Raw genomic sequence first — 25908 nt, forward strand, 5'->3', positions numbered from 1 at the left:
AAGTAAAATCCTTAAATGATCTATGAAGCCTGACATGTTCTCATTCTCTGTGGTCTCCATGACTCTGTGCCCCTCTTACCCTTCTCACCACTCATACCACTCCAGCCACTGGCTCCCTGTTATTTCTTAGACATATTCCTGCTTCAAGGCCTTTTAATGTACTGATGCACTCTTTGATATCCACAAGCCTCACACTCTCCTTTCCGTCGAGTCTTTCATCTTCTCAAAGAGGCCTTCCCTGCCAATCCTATCTAATATTGCAGTCCCACCTCCAGCCCCCCCAGATCTTTCCTACTCCCTATTCTTTTTCATCTCCATAGCACTTAACCATGAGAGCAGAGAGCTTTATCTATTTCATTTGCTGCCACAGCCACAAAATCACTTCCTTGGCTAAGAGTAGACATTAAAACACATTTGTTGACTGAATAAATGAAAAAACAAGTAAATGAGTACAATATTTTTATCTCTATCCACCTAACTCCCACCCCACTCTCCAAACTCAGAAGGGTAAGAGAGATGTATTACTTACAGCCTCCTTTAAATTCCAACATTGTTTCTATGGGCACATCATTAGTTTGCCATTTTCTAGAAGGCAGGCACTGTGTCTTACTCATCTCTATATTTTCAGTGCTTACCACAGTGCCTGACATATAGTGCTCAATAATATTCAATGAATTAATCAAAGATTGAAGAAATAAATGAATGTCAAAGTCAAATTTCATTTCATTTCAAATTCATTTCAAACACTTGGGCACCCTCTTCCCCTCACTGTAACAAAACGAAAATTTTACTCCTTTCAATCTTATAAGCTATACTATAGAATCTGTATAAATGTAACCCAACGACTTACATTTTTTTATAACAGTGGTCACATGATAGCTACCATGGTAGATAGTAGGAAAAGACATGACCAAAAATTATTAATGTCTACTGTAAACATAAAATAGTCTTTTTAACTGGGCTAAATTAGGAAATTTTATTTGAATTTTTAAAGTTTTTTAAATACTTTTAAAAATAATAAGCAATAAATAATTTATTTTGATATATATAATTTAATAAATATATTTTATTTAAATAGGTCAATTTAGTAAAAAATTTAATAAAATTTAAATATTTTATACAAGTCTACTTTTAACTACTACTATTTTATCTACTACTATTATCTAGTTATGATAATTTTAAAATAGAAAATTTCAACATAGGGGACGCCTGGGTGGCTCAGTGGGTTAAGCCTCTGCTTTCGGCTCAGGTCATGATCTCAGGGTCCTGGGATTAAGTCCCTCATTGGGCTCCTTGCTCAGCAGAGAGCCTGCCTCTCTCTCCGCCTCTGCCTGCCTCTCTGCCAGCTTGTGTGCTTTCTTTCACTCTCTTTCTGACAAATAAATAAATAAAATCTTTAAAAAAAAGAAAATTTCAAGATAGCAATTAAAAGGAAAAGATTTTCTGATCATCCAGACACTAAAAACTATCAAAGCCCTTCATAATCAAGTTTTTCACATTATCTTGTTTTATAACAAAAGAATAATGATTTGGTTAATTTCTGTTTAAAAGGCTAATATTTCACATACTAATATTTACCTGAGCTTCTCGAAGTTTTGCTGTAGTGCTTTGCTGAAGAGCTTGTTGTTCTTGATGCTGTTGCTTCGTTTTATCTAATTGATGCTGCAATTCTGTAGAATTTGTTACTTTTTCCTTCAACTTAAAAAAAAAATTACAGATTGTCACCTCACAATTTAAAGGCATAATGCTATCATTCGTAAGTATCTGGTATTACACTGTGGAAAACAGTATGGAGGTTCCTCAAAAAGTTGGAAATAGAGCTACCCTACAACCCAGCAATTGCACTTCTGGGTATTTATCCCAAAGATATAAACGTAGTGATCCAAAGGGGCACCTGCATCCCAAGGTTTATAGCAGCAATGTCCACAATAGTCAAACCATGGAAAGAGCCCAGATGTCCATCAACAGATGAATGGATAAAGAAGATCTGGTGTGTGTGTCTGTGTGTGTGTGTGTGTATGTGTGTGTATATGAATATTATTCAGCTATCAAAAAATGAAATCTTGCCATTTGCAACAACATGGATGGAACAGAGGGTATTATGCTAAGTGAAATAAATCAATCTAGAGAAAGCCAGTTATCATATGGTCTCACTGATATGTGGAATTTAAGAAACAAAACAGAGGATCATAGGGGAAGAGAGGAAAAAATAAAACTAGACGAAACCAGAGAGGGAGACACCAGAGAGAGAGGAAACTGTAAGAGACTCTTAATCATAGGAAACAAACTGAGGGTTGCTGGAGGGGAGGTGGGTAGAGGGATGGGGTAGCTGGGTGATGGACATTAAGGAGGGCATGTGATGTAATAAGCTCTGGGTATTACATAAGACTAATGAATCACAGACTGGTACCTCTGAAACCAATAATACATTATATGTCGTTAATAAAAAAAAAATCTGGCATTACTTCAATTCTCAAAATTCTCAAGTCTGAAGAAAAAAATCTAAATTCAGACAATATATAAAATCAACTTTAAAAGCAGTATCTCATTCCTTACTTAATCTTATGATTATAAAACTATTCCCTAGGAATAGACTCTAATCCTAAGAACACAATTCTTTCCCTAGGTTGGCATTTAGTTTATTACTGCTTTTTTGTATAGTAGTATGATCAAGGAATTGCTTACATACAGATTTTTTGTAACAATAATCTAAACCACAGTATCAGTATTTTTTTCTTTCTATAATATACTTATTTACTTACTGGAAAAGAACGGGTTATCTATCATCTCTAAGATTCTAGATCTAGAAGAAAACTAGTTGATGAAGTTACAGATTTTAAATCTCAGTGTTTGCTCAATTCTAGTAGAAGGCATAATTTAATTATAACTTCTACTTTAGCCATTTTTGACAACTGCATTTTTAATTACCATAGCATTCAATCTTGTGCCTAAATTGCAAAAGTGAAAATCTTTAAATGCAAACTCAAAATTTATATGCACCAAATATGTGACATTAAAGATCCTCACCAACTGTGTTCATGTCTCACTGTTTTATTGGGAAGTTGTCTTTCCTGGACAGGAAGACTCCTCCCCTTCAGCAGCCTAATAAAGGTTCACCCCCAGAGTCTTTCTTGCCTCAAGCTAAAAGAGTAGTCTTCTCAACACATTTTAATTGAGACTTTAGAGAATACAGTCACAACAAAATGACCTAATATAGTTAATAATAATTAGGATTTTTTAGTGGGGAGAAATAAATGTCACAATTTAAAGTAAAAACGTTTAATTAAAGCTCTTAACAATTAAAAAATTAGACCATAATACTATTTAAGATGCCTCAAATCTATCAATAAACTTGCTATTATAAAGTAACTTGAAATGTTAGCTTACCTGTTCTTCTAAACGAGAAAGTTTGAGCTGTAGATCAGCCACTTGTTGTTCTTTATCCATCAACTTTTCACTTGAAAGTTGTCTCTGTTCCTTTAGCCTACCATGAGCTTCACCTAGCTGGCGCTCTGTCTCCAGAAGTTTGGTATGTAACTTTAAAAAAGAAAAAGAAAAGTTTGTGTAGTACATATGTGAGAACCCACACACACTCATCACCACCACGACCTACCTTTCTAAACAATATTTTCTTTTTTACCAATATAATTATAAATCATAATTTTCATGTATTTGGGGGGAACCTAAGATTCAGCTGAATTTTAATCACATAAATTATGATGGATCATATAAAACTGAATAAACATCACAGTTTTGGGGCTTTTTGTTGTCTTAAAGAAACAGACAGACAAAAATACAGTGGCCCAAAGGCTCTTGTTTGGACTTGAGTGTCAGAATCTCTTGAGGAGCTTAAAACAGTAAAATAAAATTTAAAAATCTGGATGCTCAAGGCAGGTAGGTGGCTTAGTCAGTTAAGCTTCTGACTCTGGATCTCAGCACAGGTCTTGATCTCAGGGTCATGAGTCCAATTAAAAAAGAAAAAAATGAAGACAGTCAAGGTACACACTCAGACCTATTCCACAGTATTTTTTTTTTAATTTCATAGTGATTCTTGTTTTTTCATAATTACAAACTGCCACAATTAACTTATTACATCTGAGTATTGAATAGAACACAAAGCATTCCCAAATTCTCGAATTAGCACATAATTTCTAAATAAACGAGAAGAAAGAGTATTTCTGTTTAAATATTAGGTGTCCCTCATTCATTAACTTTAAAATTCCTACCCAGTTAAAGCTAAAGGAGAGATTTCCCCTGAAACTAAGAACTATCACTCTCTTAAATTCTTTATTTTCTTTAATACTACCAGATAAAGTAGTCAGTTTCTCTTGGGGGAGGGGGAAGTTCCAGTAAAAAAAGAAAAAAAGTCTGTATTAATTTCAGAAGAATAACTGCACAAGTGCTGGGAATATAGAACAAAAATGAGCTATATGATATTTTCAAAAGTTGCAAGACATTTGGCAAGGTTTACACACTAAGAGTGTTCCTAAACACCAGTCTCATAATACATGCAAATGCAAGTACCTCAGCAAAATTAAAAATTAATAACAAACATTCTGTACAATTGCTTTCAATCAAAACTATTCATTTTAAATGCAAAAATATTAACAACCTATAGTCTCTGTGTCATATTTATACTTATATGTACTACACTTACATTTTTTTTCCATAAAAATTCATAGTTGATCAGGATAAAGCAAAGTTCTTTTATCTTTTATTAAAATTTTATTTATTTATTGGTCGGAGAGAAAGAGCATAAGCATGGGGATCAGCAGGCAGAGGGAGAAGCAGGCTCCCCACTGAGTGGAAGCCCAACACAGGCCTCTATCCCAGAACCCTGAGATCATGACCTGAGTCGAAGGCAGACGTTTAACTGACTGAGCCACCCAGGCATCCTAGGATAAAACAAAGTTCTATCAGAAAAGTGGACACCCACTATTTTCTTATGCTATGAAACAATATGTGGCTATTAGAATACATTCTATCCTTAATAAAGAAAACCAAAGTTAATTTTTAAAGTAAAAAACATGTTTCCATCTAACTAAAACAATAATCAGTACCAGTTAAAAAGAATGCATTTATTTTATTCTTGTCCTTAGCCAGCACTCTAACATCTTTCTCTTTTAATTTTTCTTTTTATTCCTTTTTTTATTTTTTAAGATTTATTTACTTATTTATTTGACAGAGAGAGCGAGCGAGCACGCGCGCCCAAGTAGGCAGAAAGGCAGGCAGAGAGAGAGGGGGAAGCAGGCCCCCCGAGCAGAGAGCCCGATGCAGGGCTATATCCCAGGACCCTGAGACCATGACCTGAGCTGAAGGCAGAGGCTTAACCCACCAAGCCACCCAGGTGCCCGTTTATTCCTCTTCTTAATACGCAATGGATTAGCTCTACAAAGTAAATCCCAAACCTTCTCCTTCGTACTACAATACTTAGAAACAATCTAGATATATAAAAGCTAATGAGGCCTTCGAGGTTAATGCATATTTCAAACATCCAAATTGTATGATCTCTTACAAACAGGCATCATCCATGTCTAGTTCTTAAACTTGCTGGATAAGAATCTCCAGCTTATGAAGAGACACAAACTCCAGTTATAAAATAAGTCACAGAGATGAAAAGTATAACTTAGCAAATGCAGTCAATAATACTGTAATAACAAGGTAGAGTGACCAAGGGTGACTACACTCACTATGATGAGCATTCAGTAATGGACAGAATTGTCAAATCACTAGCTGTACACACACCAAAAAATGATACAGAAGAATCTCCTGATATCACTGTTAATGCAATGCACATATAATCAGACTCCTTCCATGTAAGTTTCGATTTAATACATTTTATCTAAATCCCAGAAACCCATGTTTTCCTAACAAGAATCAAATGATGTTCAGCTTCAGAAAACCTTAGAAATCACTTGCCAAATAGTAACACTTCAAAGAGCAGCAGTTTTCAAATTCAACTGCATAATATAATTACAGGGAAAACATTTGAATATGCCAGTGACTATGATTTAATTGGACCAAGGGTGACACCTTCATAAGTTAATTTTTTAATTTAAATTAAATTTAAATTAATCTCCCCAGGTGATTCTGATGTGCAGACAGAACTGAGAACCAAGCAAATTAAAGAGAACCATTGCTCTTTAGTGTAGATTTATTAAAGTGGTAAGAAAAAGGGATGTGTACTATAAATAAATTTGTCATTCAATCTATACAATTCCTGATAAATCCCTGATCTTGATTTAAAAAAAAGAACATCAAAAAAGGGTGTCTAAGGTTGGGAGCAGGCCAAAGTTACTTAAACAATGATGTCTATACCATTTTAGAGTAAACATGTTAAAGAAAAAGAGGTTAAATCAAGAGTAAAAATAGTAAACGCTGGAATTATTAATAGAATGGTCTACCCTAAAATCACAATCCTTTTGAGATACATAGTATACACTCTAGAGTAAATTCAGTTTGCACACCTATATACATAATTTTTTACTCATTACACTCCTAACAATATTTACTAAGTGCCAAGCCCTACTCTAAATCAAATATTAAAATCAAAATATTAACTAATTTAATTCTTATATGTACAGCCCTATGAATAAGATTCCATTATTACCCAAATTAGAGACAAGCAAACAAGCCCAGGTTAAGTACTGTGCCTGAGATCACACACAGCTTGTAAGCCACAGAACTGGAACTCAGGCAGCTGGTTTCTAAATCCAATATGCTGGGACACCTGGGGAGCTCAATCAGTTAAGTGTCTGCCATGGGCTCAGGTCAGGCTCCAGGGAGCCCAGGATCAAGTCCTGAGTCAGGCTCCTTGCTCAATGGGAAGTCTACTTCTCCCTCTCTCTCTGCCCCTCCCACTTGCTTGTGCTTTCTCTTTTCTCTTGCAAATAAATAAAATCTTTAAAATAAATAATTAAATCCACTATGCTATTCAAGATGTATGTTAAATAAATTTTTAAAAATTAAAATGATGACACCCAATCTTTTCATTATATAACATCATTATCTACACATCTGCGGCTATTTTAGGACTGATCATAAACACAAATATGAAGAATATACACGACTGGGGCACCTGAGTGGTTCAGTGGGTTAAAGCCTCTGCCTTGGGCTCAGGTCATGATCCCAGGGTCCTGGGATAGAGCCCCACATCGGGCTTTCTGCTCAGCAGGGAGCCTGCTCCCCCTCCTCTCTCTCTGCCTGCCTCTCTGCCTACTTGTGATCTCTGGCTGTCAAATAAATAATAAAATCTTAAAAAAAAATAATGAGTAAGACACGGTCTTTGCATCCAAAGAGTTCAGAATCTATGAAGAAAGACACGTAGTTATATGATAATATACTATACTGTGGCAAGTAAAACAATCAAAATATATATATGCTTAAGCCACCTTTGAGGGGTCAGGGAGGAAGAAATGGCAATGGTCAGAAAATGACCAAAAAGTGCCAAGTGAAGTAATCAGTGCATTCATCAAAGAGAAGAGAAATAGGAAGAATATATCAAGCCAAGAAGATAGAAGGACTGATGCCATAAAATCAAGTATCATAGCAGCAATGTCCACAATAGCCAAACTGTGGAAGGAGCTGAGATGTCCTTCAACAGCTGAATTGATAAAGAAGATGTGGTCCATATATACAATGGAATATTATTCAGCCGTCAGAAAGGATGAATACCAACCATTTGCATTGACATGGATGGAACTGGAGGGGATTAAGCTAAGTGAAATAAGTCAAGCAGAAAAAGAAAACTATCATATGGTTTCACTCATATGTGGAACACGAGGACATGGGTCATAAGGAATACAGCAGATGACCACAGGGTAAGGGTAGAAAAACTGAATGTGAAGAAACCAGAAAGGGAGAGAAGCCATAAGAGACCCTGGACTTTGGAAAACAAATTGAGGGTTACAGAGGGGAGGAAGGTGGGGTAACCAGGTAATGGGTATTAAGGAGGGAACATGTGGTAATGAGCACTGGGTATTAAACACAACTAATCAATCATTGAACACTACGCCAAAAACTTATGATATACTATATGCTAGCCAACTGAACATTAAAAAAAAAAAAGTGTCAGTACCATTTAAGTGAAAATAGTTGAATATTATCAAAAAAGTGACTAAAGAATTTAATATCCCCCAAATTTCCATTTTTTCAACCAATTTATAATGTTACCTATAAAAAATAAGAACACAGAACTTAAATCTAAGTTAGATATTATTATAAAAATAGCTGTTATGACTAATTTGTTTTTTTCTTTTAAATATAGATTTTTTATATTATTGATTTATTATTTTTGGTTTATTTTATTTAGAAAATTAACTAACCAAAAAAAAGAGAAAAGATAAGAATTTCTAAATAATGATCAATAATTTAAATTAATTACAATTAACTAATATATGTTGAGTACCTACCATTTGCCAGGTACCATCCTAAGCAATTTATAGGTATTAATTCATAAACACTTCAAAACAGTACTATATGATGGGTGCTAACATATCTTTCTTATTTATTAAGGAAAAGCAAAAATATTTTAAGTATTTTTTAATGAACTATATTATGATCAAGTAACTATCAAGCACACTAAGAAACCACAGGAGGAATTATAATAAATAAAATTAACATCTCTTACTTGATTAACTTCACTTTGGAGTTGTAATCCGTGCTGGTCTTTTTCTTCTCTCTGCTGTTGGAGCTGTTTAAACTCAGCCTTCAGATGCTGGTATTTGGTCTCCACTTCTGATAGTTCTTCTTTGAGCTTCTGTGTAGTTTCCCCCTTTTCACCTAGTTCTGCCTGAATTCTCTGCAGGGAGGTTTCAGATGCAGATAATCTTGACTGAAGCTGCTGACAATCTAAGTCTTTTTGATGAAGGCTTGCTTGTATATTCTTTTTACTCACACATTCTTCATTATGTTTCTCCTCTAACTGAGTAAACTCCAGTTCTTTCTTCAGCAACTTTTCAGACAAGTTCTGAAATATCAATATAAAATTTCCTTTGCTAATATTTATAATTATTCTAATCATTCAATCTTTATAGTAGTATCAACAAAATTAGTCAAAATTGCAATATAAAAACAGTGAAAATACTCTAGCCAAAAAGGATTAAATCATTACATCCTAACTTATTTTATTATTGGCCCACTTCACTAAGTTCTACAAATGTAACTTAAGAATTACCAACAAAATTTTGACATAAAATGAAACAATGAAATCTAGTAGATTCTTCAGGGTATGGAACATATTTATATTCTCCCATCTGAGTTAAATACTAAAACAACCTTCTATCATTAAAAGTTATTTTGAATAACAAAATACAATGGCAATTCTGATTTGGGGTGTTGTAATTTCATAGTTGATAACAGCTTTAGCATAACAATACTATTCACTGCTTTAGTATGCAGATTCATGATTCTTTATTTTTGCTCTTCTTGATAAAGACCATTTTTAAGAGTCATAAGTTTAAGATTAACTCGAATTTCTTTCTATCTGTGTAAAAACAGTGATTTAAAAATAACTTACCTGCTTTATATTTTGTTATTTTACTCAATATTATCAAGCACAGAATATAAAAATGACACCTGCAATCAAAGATCTAGATCAACCAGCCTAATCAAATGTCAAAATCTGGTTTCAGTGAATTGTTCCATACACATAATGCATGGATCAGAACTCTGACTCAATTCTTTAAGAAAGATAGCTAGGATAGGAAGCCATTATAAGCATCTAATGACTTAATCTGTGGACATTATATTCAATTTTTATATGCAGAGTGCTAGAAGGGGATAATGCAGGACAATCAAAGCCTCTGGTCTTTAAACAGATTATAATCCAAAAGAAACACACACATTAAAAAAAAAAGTTCTAAGAGGAAGTTAAAACATAATGAGGAAAATGAAGCAAAATTCATTTCTCAAGCAAAAATTAATTAATACAAAAACTCTCAGATTTAAGTGTATAATTTTTTTAAAAAATAGAGCAAAGTCAGGTGGGGCTTACAATGACTTAAAAATAAGTTTGAACTTAGTAAAGTGGTGAGAGGAGTTAAATAATATGTATGCATGAATCATGTCATGTCATTCAAAAAGACACAAAAATATTAAGACACAAGGGAATGGAAAAACAAGCTGCACACGGGGAAGAGCTAATACTATTACCTCAAAGGTAGTAATAAGTCCAGCTGCCAAAGTGGGGAAGTTAGTCATAAAGGTTCTTGAACATTTGTCTGAGAAAAGGTACATTATTATAGGTTATCAAGCACAAATATACTATCCTGAAAGATGCTTTAAGTATATGTGAGAGAGACACTCAGAGCTGTCCTACAACTTTTTTTTTTTTTAAAGATTTTATTTATTTATTTGACAGAGAGAAATCACAAGTAGATGGAGAGGCAGGCAGAGAGAGAGAGAGGGAAGCAGGCTCTCTGCTGAGCAGAGAGCCCGATGCGGGACTCGATCCCAGGACTTAACCCACTGAGCCACCCAGGCGCCCTGTCCTACAACTTTTTAAAGAATATTCTAAGTTACTGAATTTCATGAATGCCACCATGTTCACATATACTAAGAACTGGGCAGGATACAATTTTAAAACATGCTTAAGGCTAGTAATGAGTTAATGAGTCTTCTTTTCCACAGGCTTAGAGTGTGACCAAGTATCCCCATCAGTTTACACACAGATGACCCCCCAGACAGCTTCAACTTTAAGAAATAAGGTATATAACAACTGCAGATTATTTAAAATTTCCTTGTCCTAAAAAATGAATCAAAATTTCCCTGGCTTTATAGCACAAATGAGAAATAATTAAATTTTCTTTAAAAGAAACTAAACCACTTTCTTTCGCTTTAAAAGACTTAATCCACTCACACTCCATGCAGAAGGCTAACTGTATTTAGTATTATAAATTTTCATTCTTATTATGGTCTTCCCATGAAATCTGAAGCAAAATAGTATTGTGAATACATGGTGTTGTGAAGGTTGACTTAAGGACAGTTAGAGTCCCTACAAAAAATTATAATTGTGCTTTCACTTTTCCATAATAATTCTTATAACAAAATATGAAATACATTATCATCCCACTCTCTGGAGGAAGAAGCAAAAGCCTGAAAGAACCTGATATGACTTGGCCAAATGGCAGAGTCATGTATTATGATTCCAAGTCCAATAAATTTTCACAACACAATTTAGAAACAGTGAGTCAATTCATGTTCCCCCAAAAATACCTTATTCAAGTTTAAATTCGAAAATGATTGTGAGGGGGCACCTGAGTGGCTCAGTCAGTTCACGGTCCAACGGTTGGTTTTGGCTCACATCATGATCTCAGGGTCACGAAATCAAGCCCTGTGTCAAGCTCTGTGCTAGGCATGGAGCCTGCGTAAGATTCTCTTCCTCCCTCTCTATCTGTCCCTCCCCTTCTCCCTCGCTCTCAAAAATAAATAATTTTTTAAAATTATTGTTAAACCTAACTCATAACATAATTATCATTTGGGTAAGCAAAATTCCTTCCTTCGAAATGTCCAGTCCTCTTGATTTCCTCACCCACTGTTCGTTCAACAGATTATCTTACAGAGACAATTTCCCTGTATCAGAATGCATTTTTCACTTGTTACTTGCCCAGGTAATGAGAATGAATACAAAAAGATAGCATTTTTTTAATGCTTGCTGGCTTACAAAGTAGTTTCAGGGATCTCATCTTATTTGTTCTTCTAAAAGAGCTTGGTGAGGGGCACCTGGGTGGCTCAGTGGGTTAAAGCCTCTGCCTTCGGCTCAGGTCATGATCCCAGGGTCTTGGGATCGAGCCCCACATCGGGCTCTCTGTGAAACAGGGAGCCTGCTTCCCTTCCTCTCTCTCTGCCTGCCTCTCTGCCTACCTGTGATCTCTGTCAAATAAATAAAATCTTTAAAAAAAGAAAATAAATAAAAGAGCTTGGTGAGAAAGAACAAACTCAACTACTTACTACAGCTTTGCAACATCTCATATTCTTTTGTGCTCTCACATGTTCCCATGCCTTTTGCATATCTAGCTCTCAAAATGAATTGCCATTAACCCCACTGCCATCTGAAATGTTTCTTAGCATCCCTGAAAACTAAGCTAAAAAGTTATGTCTTCTACAAAAGTCTTTCCTGATTTACTAGGCAGTAAGTTAGGAAAACTTCCACCTTGACCTTGACCCAACCCTGTGTCACACTTAGCAAATAAAAACAAAAACAACAAACATTGACTGAGGTACTTACAAAAATCTATTAATTTATTTAAGATACATATCACTCCTAAGAGGCAAATGGGCCTAAGCAAGTATCTCTTAGCAGAAGAGGAAAAAAACTTGGGGGAAGCTGTCACAATCAGTCTGTGGCAAAGCTGGGACTTCGACATGACTTTAACCACTGTACTACACTGTTCCTCAGTACGCCACTTTGCAATACAGTGCTAATATACAGCAATAGAACTGCTAGACTATCTGGCTCTTGCTTTGGACTGTGAACACCTTAACACTAGCACTGTTGGAAAGGGAAAAATAATAAAGGATGAAAAAGGGGTGAGAGGTGAAATCCAAAAAATAACTCAGACTCTTACAATGACCTATTTTAGTAGCTTTAAACAATTGATCTGCTCAGAATTTATATAAAAACAGTTAATTAAACTGAGTTGCAGCATTGTGTTTAGAGTACGATTCTTATTAGAAGCTAAAAAGGAAGTTTCTTCAATATCCTCCTTTCAATTTTTCAAAAAACAGGAATTACAAAACACTGATCAAATGCTGAAGATTTTGACATTAGCACAAAAGCAATTATTTTTGCCATTCATTATGTATTAAAATATTATCCATCCACCATGATGCTGCTGTGACCCACAAAAACTGCACAAGGCATTTTATGTAATGGCCTTCATAAGACCATATGCAAAGATTTCCAAATTCAAAACACATGGATATTACTACTGTCAACAACGATGGTTTGCCAAGGACATGGAATGAAGAGAGGTGGGAGAGGCAGAGAGCAAGGATAAGAAAAGGATGCATGTCTGTGCTTACTTTAACTGGTAATAAAATCCTAAACAAGAAAACATTTTGGAAAAAAAAATGAAGTCTTACACTTATATAAGGATTATTAAGATTAGTATAAGATTCTATTATTCCCTAATCAATAATATTCCAGTCTTACCACACTAAATCATCTTGATTCTATATATTATTCATCAAATAACCATAATACTTCCTCTAAAAATGTGTGTGTATGTGTACATATATACAATCTGTGCTTCATTAACTGACTACACATTTCAGGCTATCCATGTCAAATCATGCCCTTTATTAATCATTTAATGTTTTAAAATTACATAATAAATAACACTGATCATAAACATTCACATCATGTACATATATATCCTGGTCAGTTTCCAAAAAGTAGAATGTCACCCCTGATCTCAAATTAAAAATCACACTGAGAGACAAAGATAAAACTATACTGTATGTAAATGTTTTCTACGTTATAGCTTGACAAGAGAAAAAAGGTGGAGGGAGGGTAGACAGGTATGTTTCATAAGCCAGAGAAAAAGATCAAGTCAGCATCAACAGCTGACAGAGAGGGGCACCTGGGTGGCTCAGTGGGTTAAGCGTCCGCCTTTGGCTCAGGGTATGATCCCTGAGTCCTAGGATTGAGTCCCATATCTGGCTCATGGCTCAGGCAGAGAGCATGCTTCTCCCTCCTCCCTGCTACTGTTCTCTCACTATCTTTGTCTTTCTCTCTCTCTCTCAAACAAATAAAATCTTAAAAAAAAAAAAGAAAAACATTGACAGAGAAACGGACAATGGTGAACAGGTATAAATACTTCAGAAAATTATTTGAGGTAACCTGCTAAATTTGAACATGTGTGCAGCCTACAAACCAGCAATTTCACTTTGGAGTATATAACAGAGAAATTCTTGCACAAATGCATGAGATTTGCATGTGAATGTGCATAGCTGCAATATCTGTAATAGCAAGGAGAAATGAAATCTTTGTGAAAGAGTAGGAAGTATGCATAGATCAATTCTGGATACCAAAGAATAATATAATTGTCACACTAGAGACCATTAATGGTATTGAATTACAAGCTAAGCCAGTTCCTTTTTTTTTTTTTCCATGAAATATCATTTTTTCTAGAAAGAAAAACAGACAAACCATGATTATTCAGACTTGGGTAGAAAAAGAACCTGTCACTTAAAAGAAGAGAACTGATACTATGTGTTTCCAATAATAAAATTTGAGCTTTCAAATGAAGCTTAGACTTTTAGAAAACTTGTATCCATCACCATGAGCTTGACACTTTCTCATACTTGTCTATTCAGAGATAGATGGTGATATTGACAAATGGTACTGTTTTTATATTGTAAAATGAAATCTGTCAACATTTGGAAGATCTGCACAACCAATATTTTCCACATGATTAAATGCATGATGTTATAAAATCATGTACAGGAAAGATCTACTCAAAAGGCAAGAAAAACTAATAAATTTAAAGTTACAAGTATAAAAATAGCACTGATATGGTTTCAGATTCTCCGTTGTAACTAACTTTTGAAAAACTATGCCTTATCTAGTCTCGTTATAGAATCAAATAAAAATAGCTATAATTATCTGGAAAGGTTAAGATATTCCTTTTTCCAACTACAGATCTGTATGAGTCTGAATTTTTTTCATACCCTTCAACCACAAACAACAAATGAAATGTAAAAGCACATATGAGAATACATCTGTCCTAATATTAAGCTAGACATTAAAGTGGTTCACAAAATATAAAACATCACCACTATTTTTTGTTTTGAAAAAATGGTCATTTTTCATAAGAAATGGTATTTATGTTAATATTTAATAATATTTTTAAACATTATGTATTTTAATGTTTCATTATATATTTTAAAAATACATACATTTTTAAAAATTTTGTTTTAATCTCTGGGGCACCAGGGTGGCTCAGTGGGTTAAAGCCTCTGCCTTTGGCTCAGGTCATGATCCCAGGGTCTTGGGATCCAGCCCCTCATCCGGCTCTCTGCTCAGCAGGGAGCCTGCTTCCCTCTCTCTCTGCCTCCCTCTCTGCCTATTTATGATCTCTGTCAAATAAATAAAATCTTTAAAAAAAATTTTTATTTTGATCTCTAATATACTTAGTACCCATAGATATAATCCAAAAAAACAAAACCTCTTTGGGGTCCGTAACAATTTTGAGAATATATAGCATTTCTGAAAGGAAGAGGTTTGAGAACTATTGTCACAAGCAAAATGTCACAAGCAAAAAATACCCTAGGGGCGCCTTCATGGCTCAGTGGGTTAAGCCTCTACCTTTGGCTCAGGTCATGATCTCAGAGTCCTGGGATCGAGCCCCACATCAGGCTCTCTGCTCAGCAGGGAGCCTGCTCCCCCGTGCTCTTTCTACCTGCCTTTCTTGCCTACTTGTGATCTCTCTCTGTCAAATAAATAAAAAAAAAATCTAAAAAAAAAAAAAACCCTAAATCTTTGTAGATTAAAATTGTATCTGTTATCTCATACAACTTCTGAGGGTCAGGAATCCAAAAACAGCTTAGCTGGTGGTTCTACCTCAGGGTTTCTCCTGACATTGTAGTAAACTGTGAGCCAAAGCTATAGTCTCTGACGACTTCATAAGAACTGGAAGAACTGCTCCAAGCTCATTCACCTGGCTATTGGTAGGAGGCTCGATATTTATAGCTAATTATATTTGTCTCTTTTTCCCCCTCTACCATGTTCTTTTCTTTGGTTTTTCCCATGTTATAGCTCAATAAAATATTAGGTTCAACTCAAGAAGCAAAGCCAACAAATTCACCATACTGTTCAATAAAAGGGTTTAATGACTCCCTACTCCACCACCACCAAAAAAGTAAAAACATAGAAGAAAAGTACTAACAATTACCTACCCTGTCCCCAAAACTAAGGAAAGCTACAGCAGTCCAAATAGCATAGTACTGGCATAAAGACAGACATACAGACCAATGGTATAAGCACAGAGAGCCCATTAAAAAACACTCACACACATGGTCAAATTATTTTTAACAACGGTGCCAAGAGCACAGAAAAGGAAAGTCTTTTCAACAAATGGTGCAAGAGAAACTATCCATATGTAAAAGAACGAAACTAAATGCTTACCTTATGCTATTAAGTCAAAATGAATCAAAGACCAAAACGTAAGACCTAAAACTATAAAACTATTAGAAGAAAACACAGGGGGAAAGCTTCATGGGATTGGATTTGGCAATGATTTCTTAAATATGTCACCAAAAGCAAAAAGAGAGAAACTGGATTATGTCAAATCAAAAACTTGGTGCATCAAAAGTATGACTGTAATTTATAATAAAAATTATATTAGGTTTTCATTGCCATTTCTGGAAGAGCTCCAAAAACCCTTGGAATTTCCTAAGTGATATGAGCAACGAAAATGTCTTTTGCTTATGCATAACAAGCCCCTTTCAACCACCAATGAGTTTATGTTTACGAGGTGATTTTTTAGAAAGACCCTAAGATTGGGGGCTGGTTGCCACAGCAATCAACCAGGATTAAAGGGTTAGAACTTTCAACCAGATCCCTTATCAACACCTCCCCTGCCCCTACCCACCACTACCTCAGGGAGGGGATAGGAGCTGAAGGTTGAGTTAATCACCAATAGCCAATAATTTATCAATCATGCCTATGTAAGGAGATCTCCTTAAAAACTCAAGGATTAAGGTATGGAGAGATTCTAGGTTGGTGAACATACAAAGAAAGCACTCAGAGAGAGCACAGAAGCTCCATGCCTTTTCCCACACAACTTACCCTATGGATCTCTTCCATCTGGCTGTTCTTGAATTATAATCTTTTAAAACAAACCAGTAATCTGGTAAGTAAAATGTTTTCCTGTGTTTTGTGAAACACTCTAGAAAATTAATCAAATCTAAGGTAAGGGTTGTGGGAGCCTCCTATTTATAGTCATTTAGTACAAAGTACAGGTAATAACCGGACTTTCAATTGGTTATGGCGGGGGGCGGTGGGGGGGCGGTAGAGAACAGTCTTGTGGGACTAACCCCTTAAACTGTGAGATTTGACACTATCTCCAAGTAAATGGTGTCAGAATTGTTACACTGTATGATATTAGCTGGTGTCACACAACTGTTGATGTGAGGAACATACATTTGGTGTCAAAAGTAAAGGTGTAGTAGGGTATAGAGAATACAGGAGACACACAGGAGTGTTTTTCCTTTACATACAATATAAGGCGGCGGTGAATGGAGAGTTGTTCAAAGAGTGCAAAGTTTTAGTTCTGCAAGATGAAAGAGTTCTGGAGATTGGTTTCATAACAATGTGAATGTCCTTAAAGACTCAAAAACCAGAATAAGTCATGCTATATTCATGCCAATATATATACAACATACACAAGATTACAATTTAAGATATATAAAAGCAATTCACCACTATATATAGTTTTTAAATTCTCACCTGATTTCTTTGTGTTAATTCATTAAGTGAAATTTTAAGTTTTTGTAGTTCCTGTACATATACAGCAACTTCCTGGGGGCCTTTCGCAAGTTCACTCCTTAGCTGGCTTATTGTGGCCTTAAAAAAAGAAAGAAAAAAAATTAGAGAAAACTAAAATGGAAAAGGAAATGGGAGTATCCAAAGGTTTTAAAGTTATACAGATTTCTGTCACTGTTGTTGTTAAATTGAAAAAATACTTAGAAGTTTCAACTTAGTTCTTTTTCCTGCATGTCTGAAAATTTAACCAAAATGCACGACTTCATTTTGCATGAAATGAAGAGTTGGCATCCAACTTTAAGTGTCTGAGTCAGCATCAAAATATAAATTTGAATTTACTGGCTCTGAAACTCTGTACTTTAATCCTTCTGAATTTAAAGAAGATATGCAGGGCACCTGGGTGGCTCAGTGGGTTAAGCCTCTGCCTTTGGCTCAGGTTATGATCTCAGGGTTCTGGGATCTAGTCCTGCATCCAGCTCTCTGCTCAGCAGGAAGCCTGCTGCCCCCTCTCCCTCTGCCTACCTCCCTGCCTACTTGTGATCTCTCTCTCTCTGTCAAATAACTAAATGAAATTTTAAAAAATAAAGAAAGAAAGAAGATATGCAAGCTATTTTTCTCCCAATTTCTATAGGAAATTTCCTTTTAATTAAAAAACATGTTAAATAAATGCAAACATACAATACAGAATCACCTTGGAAAGGTGGTAAATCATCTTTTTGACTATAATTTTAAGTCTTTGTCCAAAGAAGTTATATAGTTTTATTTGATATAGTTTCATTAAGCTGGGCCACTCTGTGATCAGGTATAACAGCTGGATGTGAATTTGCTTTAATGTGTTTTAACATTTTTTAATGACATTAAGACAATGGTTTCATCATTTAAAAAATAAAAGAAAAGTAATCAAAGATCTTGGAAACAGAAATTTCCTACACATGAGAGTTTCAACTGGGGAGAGAGAGACTTAAGTACTGCTTTTTAAGTATGGTTTCCTGAAAGTGAACTAACAGAGTAACTTTATATTTCTAATATTGCCTATTGGCTTCCCTTTTTACATTCCCAAAGCGACAATCATTTTCATTGTCTATATTCTTTATTAGTAAGTAAACTGCCTATGAAAAAGACAAAAATTTTTTAAAATCTTTCCTAATAAACCCATTAGTAGTTATCTATATCCAACACTACAAATAAGTACTTTCATTTTTAAGGGAGAAACCTTAGACAGCTATCAATTTATTTTGACAATAAGGCCAAGAGATCTTCCACTACTCTTCTTTTGGAAACCCTTCTAGTATGTGTGACACTTTTTGTTTTTTTAAAAAGGATTCTTATTGGTGGTATATATCTCTTCATCCATCACAGTGCTTTGGTTTAAAGTTTTGGAAACCATCTTATAAAGGAAGTTAAGTAATTAAACTGAATGATCAAATACTTGGGCTTATATTATTTTAATAATCATAAGTTAAAAAACTAGTTTTTTGAGTGTTTTCCAAACTGTCTTAAAGTCAGTTAAGACTTTTAAAAACTTTTAAAAAACATTTCAAAAATGTTTTGGCATTTTTGAGCATGGCAGCATGTCTGAGATATCGTCCTGTTCTGACCTTTTAAGGAAAACATTCATGTAAATAAACCAATTCTAATACAATGAAAGGCAATGTGTCATACTGCTTTACAGTTACAGCTTATATAGCATGTTTCAATAATAACTGATATGTGCTACTGTATACTTAAGGAAATGTTGGGGGTTTTTCTTGTTTTTAAATAGGTGTGGAACTCTCTATGGGGCTTGAACTCATGACCCTGAGATCAAGACCTGAGCCAAGATTAAGAGTCAGACACTTAACTGAGCCACTCCGGCGCCCCAAAGAAGGAAATGTTTAAATATTCGTTTTTTTAACTATAGTCAAGTTAAAGGTATATTCTAATAACTTCTTTCTTAAATTGACCATGTAACCTTTTCATTGATATTGGGAGTTTATTTCAAACTGCTATTTCCAACAACTCTGAATCTCAGATCATTTTCTGTTAGTAACATTATGGATGTTAACAGAAATATTAGGAACAGTTCGGCTATTTTAAATTACAGATTTAGCAGAGTAACACATAATAAACAAAAATAACAATATATATTAAGATACAAATTATGAGTATATTTCATTAAAATACCATGATTCTGCATTTAAGTATATTAGATATAGTAAGCCAAGAGTAACATCTATCTATTTGCTAATTAACTCCAAAATGTAGAAACAACAAGCAAAATATAAAGGAAAAATACCCCAAAATATCTTGTTATTATATTTTACAGTTTTTAGATACATTCATATAAATGATTTTATAATTTTAATACCTTAAGAACTAGATACTAGGTGTATTATTTATCCTTTACACACTAAATATGTACTTTTTAGCAAGTATTTGAAATTTTTTATTTTACTCAAGGGTGGAAAAAGAAAGATGAGGAAGAATTTATACCAAAAGGTGTATTTTAGTCATGGGAAGGGGAGGAGGGGAGTGAATTACAGAAATCACCTTCTTGTTTTACTTTATGAATCACTGTAATCTTTCCAATGATCATGTATTATGGTTCGTATAGGGGAAAAAATAAAAATTATAAAAAGTCAAAATTTGCAAGGAAATAAATAAAACCCTTGTTCAAATATGACTATGGGTGAAATTTAAACAAAGATGCCTCTCCACATTGACTTTTCTCACTAACAGGCCAGACTCAGCTGTGCCTTGAGGCTTTAATAGCTGTACTGCCTCTTCCTGGGAATGATCGCTCCCAATTCTTTACACTGATTCTCGCTTACTTCTCAAACATAACCTCCTTAAGAAGGTCCGACATTATTGCCAGCTCCACTACACTACTGCCCATACATACACCCTGCTTTATTTTTCTTTTTTTTTCCACCCAATTGCCCTACCCTTCCACCCCCTTTCAGAAACTCTCAGCTTGTTTGTTTCCTATGATTAAGAGCCTCTTATGGTTTGTCTCCCTCTCTGGTTTCACCTTATTTTTCCCTCCCTTCCCCCATGATCCTCTATTTTGTTTCTTAAATTCTACGTATGAGTGAGAGCCTATGGTAATTGTCTCTGACTGACTTATTTCGCTTAGCATAACAGCCTCTAGTTCCATCCACATTCTTGCAAATGGCAGGATTTCATTCTTTTGATGGTTGAGTAGTATTCCACACATATTACATCTTCTTTACCCATTCATCTACCAATGGATGTCTGGGCTCTTTCCACAGTTCAGACATTGTGGACATTGCTGCTATAAATGCTGGGGTGCTGATGCCCCTTCAGATCACTACATTTGTGTCTTTGGGGTAAATACGTAGTAGTGCAATTGCTGGGTAGTAGTGAAGCTCTATTTTCAACTTTTTGATGATGTCTATACTGTTTTCAGAGTGACTTCACCAGCTTGCATTCCCATCAACAGTGTGGGAGGGTTCCCCTTTCTCTGCATCCTTGCCAACATCTGTCATTTCCTGACTTGTTAATTTTCCTGCTTTATTTTTCTTTATAGCACTTAGCATTAACTGACTTTCTATCATGATTTGGTTTACTTACATACTGTCTGGCTTCCACAAAGAAATATAACTGTATGAGAGCAGGCACTCTGTCTTACTCACTATTGTATTCCCTACACCTAAAATAGTTGATGACCCTAGATATTCAAAAAATACTCACTAAAGAAATGAGTGATTTGTCTCCAAGGAGTTAATAAATTTTTGGTCCCAATATCAGACCCAATAAAATAGTCTGCATTTCCTTGGAGCCATGTTATTGAATTCAACACTGGATTTTTACTAAAAATCTTAAATTAAAAAATAATTAAGGAAAGAAAGTATTTAAGGTATTATTTAAGATATAATTGAGGAAAGATAAAGCTAATGCTTTAGAATTATAATTACTATTCTAATACTATATTACTATTAGTAAATAATCATTTAAAGATGGTTATAAATTTGCTTATTAAAAAAAATGAGTATCTTTGAAGTTCTGAGATTGCCTTAAAACACAAAATTGCCATATGACAATAGAAGGTGCTATGTATTACTAAAATTAAAAGCCCTCCAAAAAACACATTACCTCAAGTTTAAGCATCTCCATTAGAAAGCAGAAAAAAAAATAATAAAATGATGGATGAAAGGTGGAAGACAAGACTGACAAAAGTACACAATGAACATACAAATGTCTGAACATACTGTTAGATCTGACCTCTGATATTTACATACTTTTAAAAGACAATTAAGTATTCTCTTTAATAACTATGCATGAGTATAATCATTTTTATTCCATCTTTATAAATATTTTAGCTTTTAAAATGAGTTTATTTGGAATACATTAAGATTCCTAAAAGATCATTTCCATTAAAGACCACACCAAATATAAGTTCATTACAGCTTTGATATTTTCAATAATGTATATTTTTTTAAATAATGTGGTTTAACCCTTAAATCCTCAATTTCTGATCTATAACAGTATTTTCAAATGCTTTAGAATAAGTTATTTTTCTAAAATATCTAGACCAAAAAAAAAAAAATTGTCAATGATTCATAAGGTATATATAAATGAAAGTAATGGAACATAAGAACATACTTAATATTACATGTTAGATTATGTCTTCCACCTCAATTAGAAATACCAAAGAAATCATTATTTTTGGCTTCTTTAATTCCTTTTAATGTATTTTGTTTCAGACACAGTATATAGGCTCTGTGAAGTAGTAATATATAAAATAATTTCAACAAATTGGAGAATAGGATTGAATTTTATTAGATCAGTAAAATACATGTCATATATTTAAAAAGTAAGCAGAAGATAAAAACAAATGGAGTTATAGATAAAAAGATAAGAATAAATAAATGAGATGGACTACCTAGACATTAATTTTTTAATATGAAAATGGTATGAGACATATTCAAAAGTATTTTAAGTTGTATTCAATATAAATATTATAACATATAATATGGCAAAATATAAAAAGTAATAACAGTAAGTATTAGGTCAAGATTAATAGCACAGATTTACTTATAAGGCAATTATCAGACCACCCAAAATGAGAGAAAATGATAAAGAAAGACTGCAGGCTTTGGAGAAGACCTGAGTTCTAAGCTTCCTTACATGAAGTGCATGCACTTAAATAATTTATTTACCTTCACTGAACCTCAGATTCCTTCCATAAAAACAAAAACATAATACTTCATTTATAGGTTAAAAGAAACAAACAAGACCATATATTTAAAGTACCTGGCATAGTATCAAAAACCTAGCAGTACTCAAAAAGTTAAGAGTTTGTTTCCAATAATAATATTACGCTGACTCTTTGTCTACCATTTCCTAAAGTTGTTCTAAAGACTTCAGTATAATGCAAGGTCTCAATCATTGCAAACCTATTTGCTAATTATGTAGAAAGTAAATATTATCCTTGTTTTACTAAAAATATGATGAAATGTTAAGTCGCTATTCAGCAAGAATAAATTTATTTTAAAATTTATTTCAAAACATTTAAAAAAAAAATTTCATGAAAATGTGCAGAATGGATTTCTATGCCATTTTTCTTCTCCAGAAACATCTTTCTGAGAGAAAAAAAAAATCATTGTTTCCCACAATCAACCTTGTTGACAGAAGGACAGTACAGGAAGACACTAAATCCTTTTCTCCCAAATCTTATATAATTCTAGTTATGCTTTTTCATCTTAAATGACCTCCTCATAACATATAAAGATAATTTAATCTACATGAATAAAAATGAAAATGTACAAAAATCTTACATATTAAACAAATTATTAAATAAAATATTACTCAGAAATATTTTCCCACATACATTTTTCCCAAAATGCAAGTAAATATATAAATTTCTTCTCCCTGTTCAAATTCTACTTGTCTAGCAAGTAAATATGTAACTTGTAAATAAGAACTTGTAAATAAGTAACTCCATAATTCTCAGCTGGAAAAGGTCAGAGAAGATTGTACTTTAAAATAGATATCATAATAGTGTCATTACTATGATTCAATTTTAGTCACCCTACTATATTTGTTTGGAAATTTCAAACAACATTAAAGGAATGTTTTCAATCAAAAAGAGAATATAATTTTTTAAAAATTTGAGAAATACTAGTGGGAAGGCAGATTTAATAAAAATAATTCTTACTGAAACACAGAAATAAATGACTCAATTCACCCAAATTCAAGCATTTCTGCTTTCACATTATCTGAATGGGATTTTTCCTCATGAGACTTCTTTGATTCAGCATCTCCTTGATTACATAGTAGAACCGTTTAACTGGCTTCAGTAAGTTCATGAACCCCCTCAAATTGTTTTAAAAACTGTGGCGTTGTATGTCACTGGGCTACAAGATCACTTTTAGGAAATCTGCAGCTTTAAAGTCTAAAGTACTAATCATCATAAAGTTTCATATGCCTATACATGTAATACCCATAAACTTTCCTCCCATTAGGAGGAAGAAAAAGGATGACATGGTTATCTATAATATTTATACTCCATAGCTCGTTGTATTACTAATTGTGAACAGAGTGGCTTTTAGATCACTAGCTTTAAAATTCCAAGAAAGAAACGCAAACTGAAATGTCACTATAACTCAACTTTTTAAACTGAAAATATGAAAAACAGAGCTCCGCATAAGAGAGCTTAAGAACTAAAAACAATTAATAGACTATTAATAGATTTTTAAAAATCCTCTATAATACAGTATAAGGGGGAAAGGCTAGCATTTTTAAGCAAATATATTTATTACATATCCTAGAGCTTGTCATATACTGACATAATTATGTATCTCAAAGGCCAAAGTCAAGTCATGTGACATATAGTAAAAGAACTGAAAATGTTTATCCTGGAAGAGAAAGAACTCAGTAAATATGAACAGTCTTCAAATATCTCATATGGAAAAAAAGGAACAATTTATTCTGTGTAATTCCTAAGGAGAACTGGACCCAGTGCATGTAAATTACAGTAAAATAAATGTCAACTCAACAGAACAACTGACCTACAAAGAAATATGCACCTCCTAGAATACCTAACAAGTAAGTATCACTTATCAGATGCTATTTATAGAGGGGAATCCTGGGCAAAGTGTTAGACTTAGCTGATTTTTAAGATTTCTTTCAACAACATAATTCAATAATTGGTAAGTGAGAAACAAACCTACAAGAAAATAAGTTTTTCCTAAATATTTTTTCTGAACAACTCTGGTTGTTCAGAAAAGGTAAAAAGGTAAAAAATGTAAAGGTAAAAAAGGTAAAAAATGAAATCATACTTCCTTTACCTCTACCAAGCTGATGTAAACTCAATTACCACTTATTGACTAGCTTGGATCAAATTTAACTTTAAATATTATCTCTCCACAATATATATCATTTATTAAATAAAACAATACTCTTACACATTCTTCTCTACATGTCTAGCTACATAAAGCAAAGTTAAATACTGTCTCTCAGATTAGACTGATTACATACAAATATCATCAGAGCAAATGAAAGTCAAATACTGTTTTGACAGATCACTCAGGAAAATCTCAAATGTTGTCTTTACTCAATAGTATACACTAAACAAGTTAACAAAAGTCACATTTGGGCATACTGAACTTATTTACCTCTGAGTTGGCATATTCTGCCTGTAACTTTTTGCACTCATCTTTGAGTTTTTCAGATTCTTTCTCACATTCCAATGTCATGTTGTCCATTAGTGTTTGAACTTGTACCAGTTCTTTCTTTAGCACAGCAACATCTTCTATACCAGGTCTCTGAAGCTGTAGAGCACATTTTCATTAAAAAATAAGGTGAGAAAACTAAAAGAACACACATTTTTATATAGTTTTACTACAAAGACATCAAAATGAAAATAATCTTTGATATCAACTATTGGATTGCAAACATTGACCACTGATCTTTCCACCAACAAGCCTCTCCTCTTCCCAAAACATATGTCCTATTTAATAGTATTACCACTCAAGGCGCAAAACGGCAAATTCACAATTATTCTAAGTGCTTTATTTGCTTTCTTTTCCTTCACAAACTACACCCAATGATCATAACAATCACTTGATAAATGTCACATTTTGAAGCATAAATGCCTCATCTTCTATCCTAGAAAACTGGTAATAAAAATAAAGGAGCTGATGTAAGCATAATTAGGGTTTGTTGCAGACTGGATATGGTTGATTTTATTGATATATTTATTGAACCCTAAATAAAGGACAGAAAGGAGTCAAGGGCAGATTCAAGCTTTTTAAACCTTGGGAGACTGTTGAAGATGTGTAATACCAATGACAGAAACACAGCTGAGGAGGAAACATGATGACTTGATGTTACATTTGTTGAATTTGAAATGAAAGCTAGAAATGCAATCAGGAGTATCCTAAAAGTAGGTCGATTTATAAAACCAAAGTGCAAAG

General features: G+C 33.8%; 1 protein-coding gene across 3 annotated transcripts in view; it reads right to left on the minus strand.

Annotated features, from left to right (window-relative positions):
• Positions 1–25908, minus strand: part of EEA1 (early endosome antigen 1) — a 120294-nt gene that overhangs the window by 44668 nt on the left and 49718 nt on the right. For all 3 annotated transcript variants that reach the window (XM_045082984.1, XM_045082983.1, XM_045082985.1), the window contains 5 exons: positions 25108–25263; positions 17453–17569; positions 8630–8968; positions 3388–3537; positions 1579–1698 (listed from right to left, as the gene is read on the minus strand). In XM_045082984.1, the coding sequence (XP_044938919.1) occupies positions 1579–1698; positions 3388–3537; positions 8630–8968; positions 17453–17569; positions 25108–25263 (882 nt within the window). The remainder of the gene's footprint in view (positions 1–1578; positions 1699–3387; positions 3538–8629; positions 8969–17452; positions 17570–25107; positions 25264–25908) is intronic.

The sequence above is a fragment of the Mustela putorius genome, unplaced genomic scaffold (assembly GCF_011764305.1).
Source record: "Mustela putorius furo isolate JIRA1106 unplaced genomic scaffold, ASM1176430v1.1 tig00000640_pilon_pilon_pilon, whole genome shotgun sequence".
NCBI lineage: Eukaryota > Metazoa > Chordata > Mammalia > Carnivora > Mustelidae > Mustela > Mustela putorius.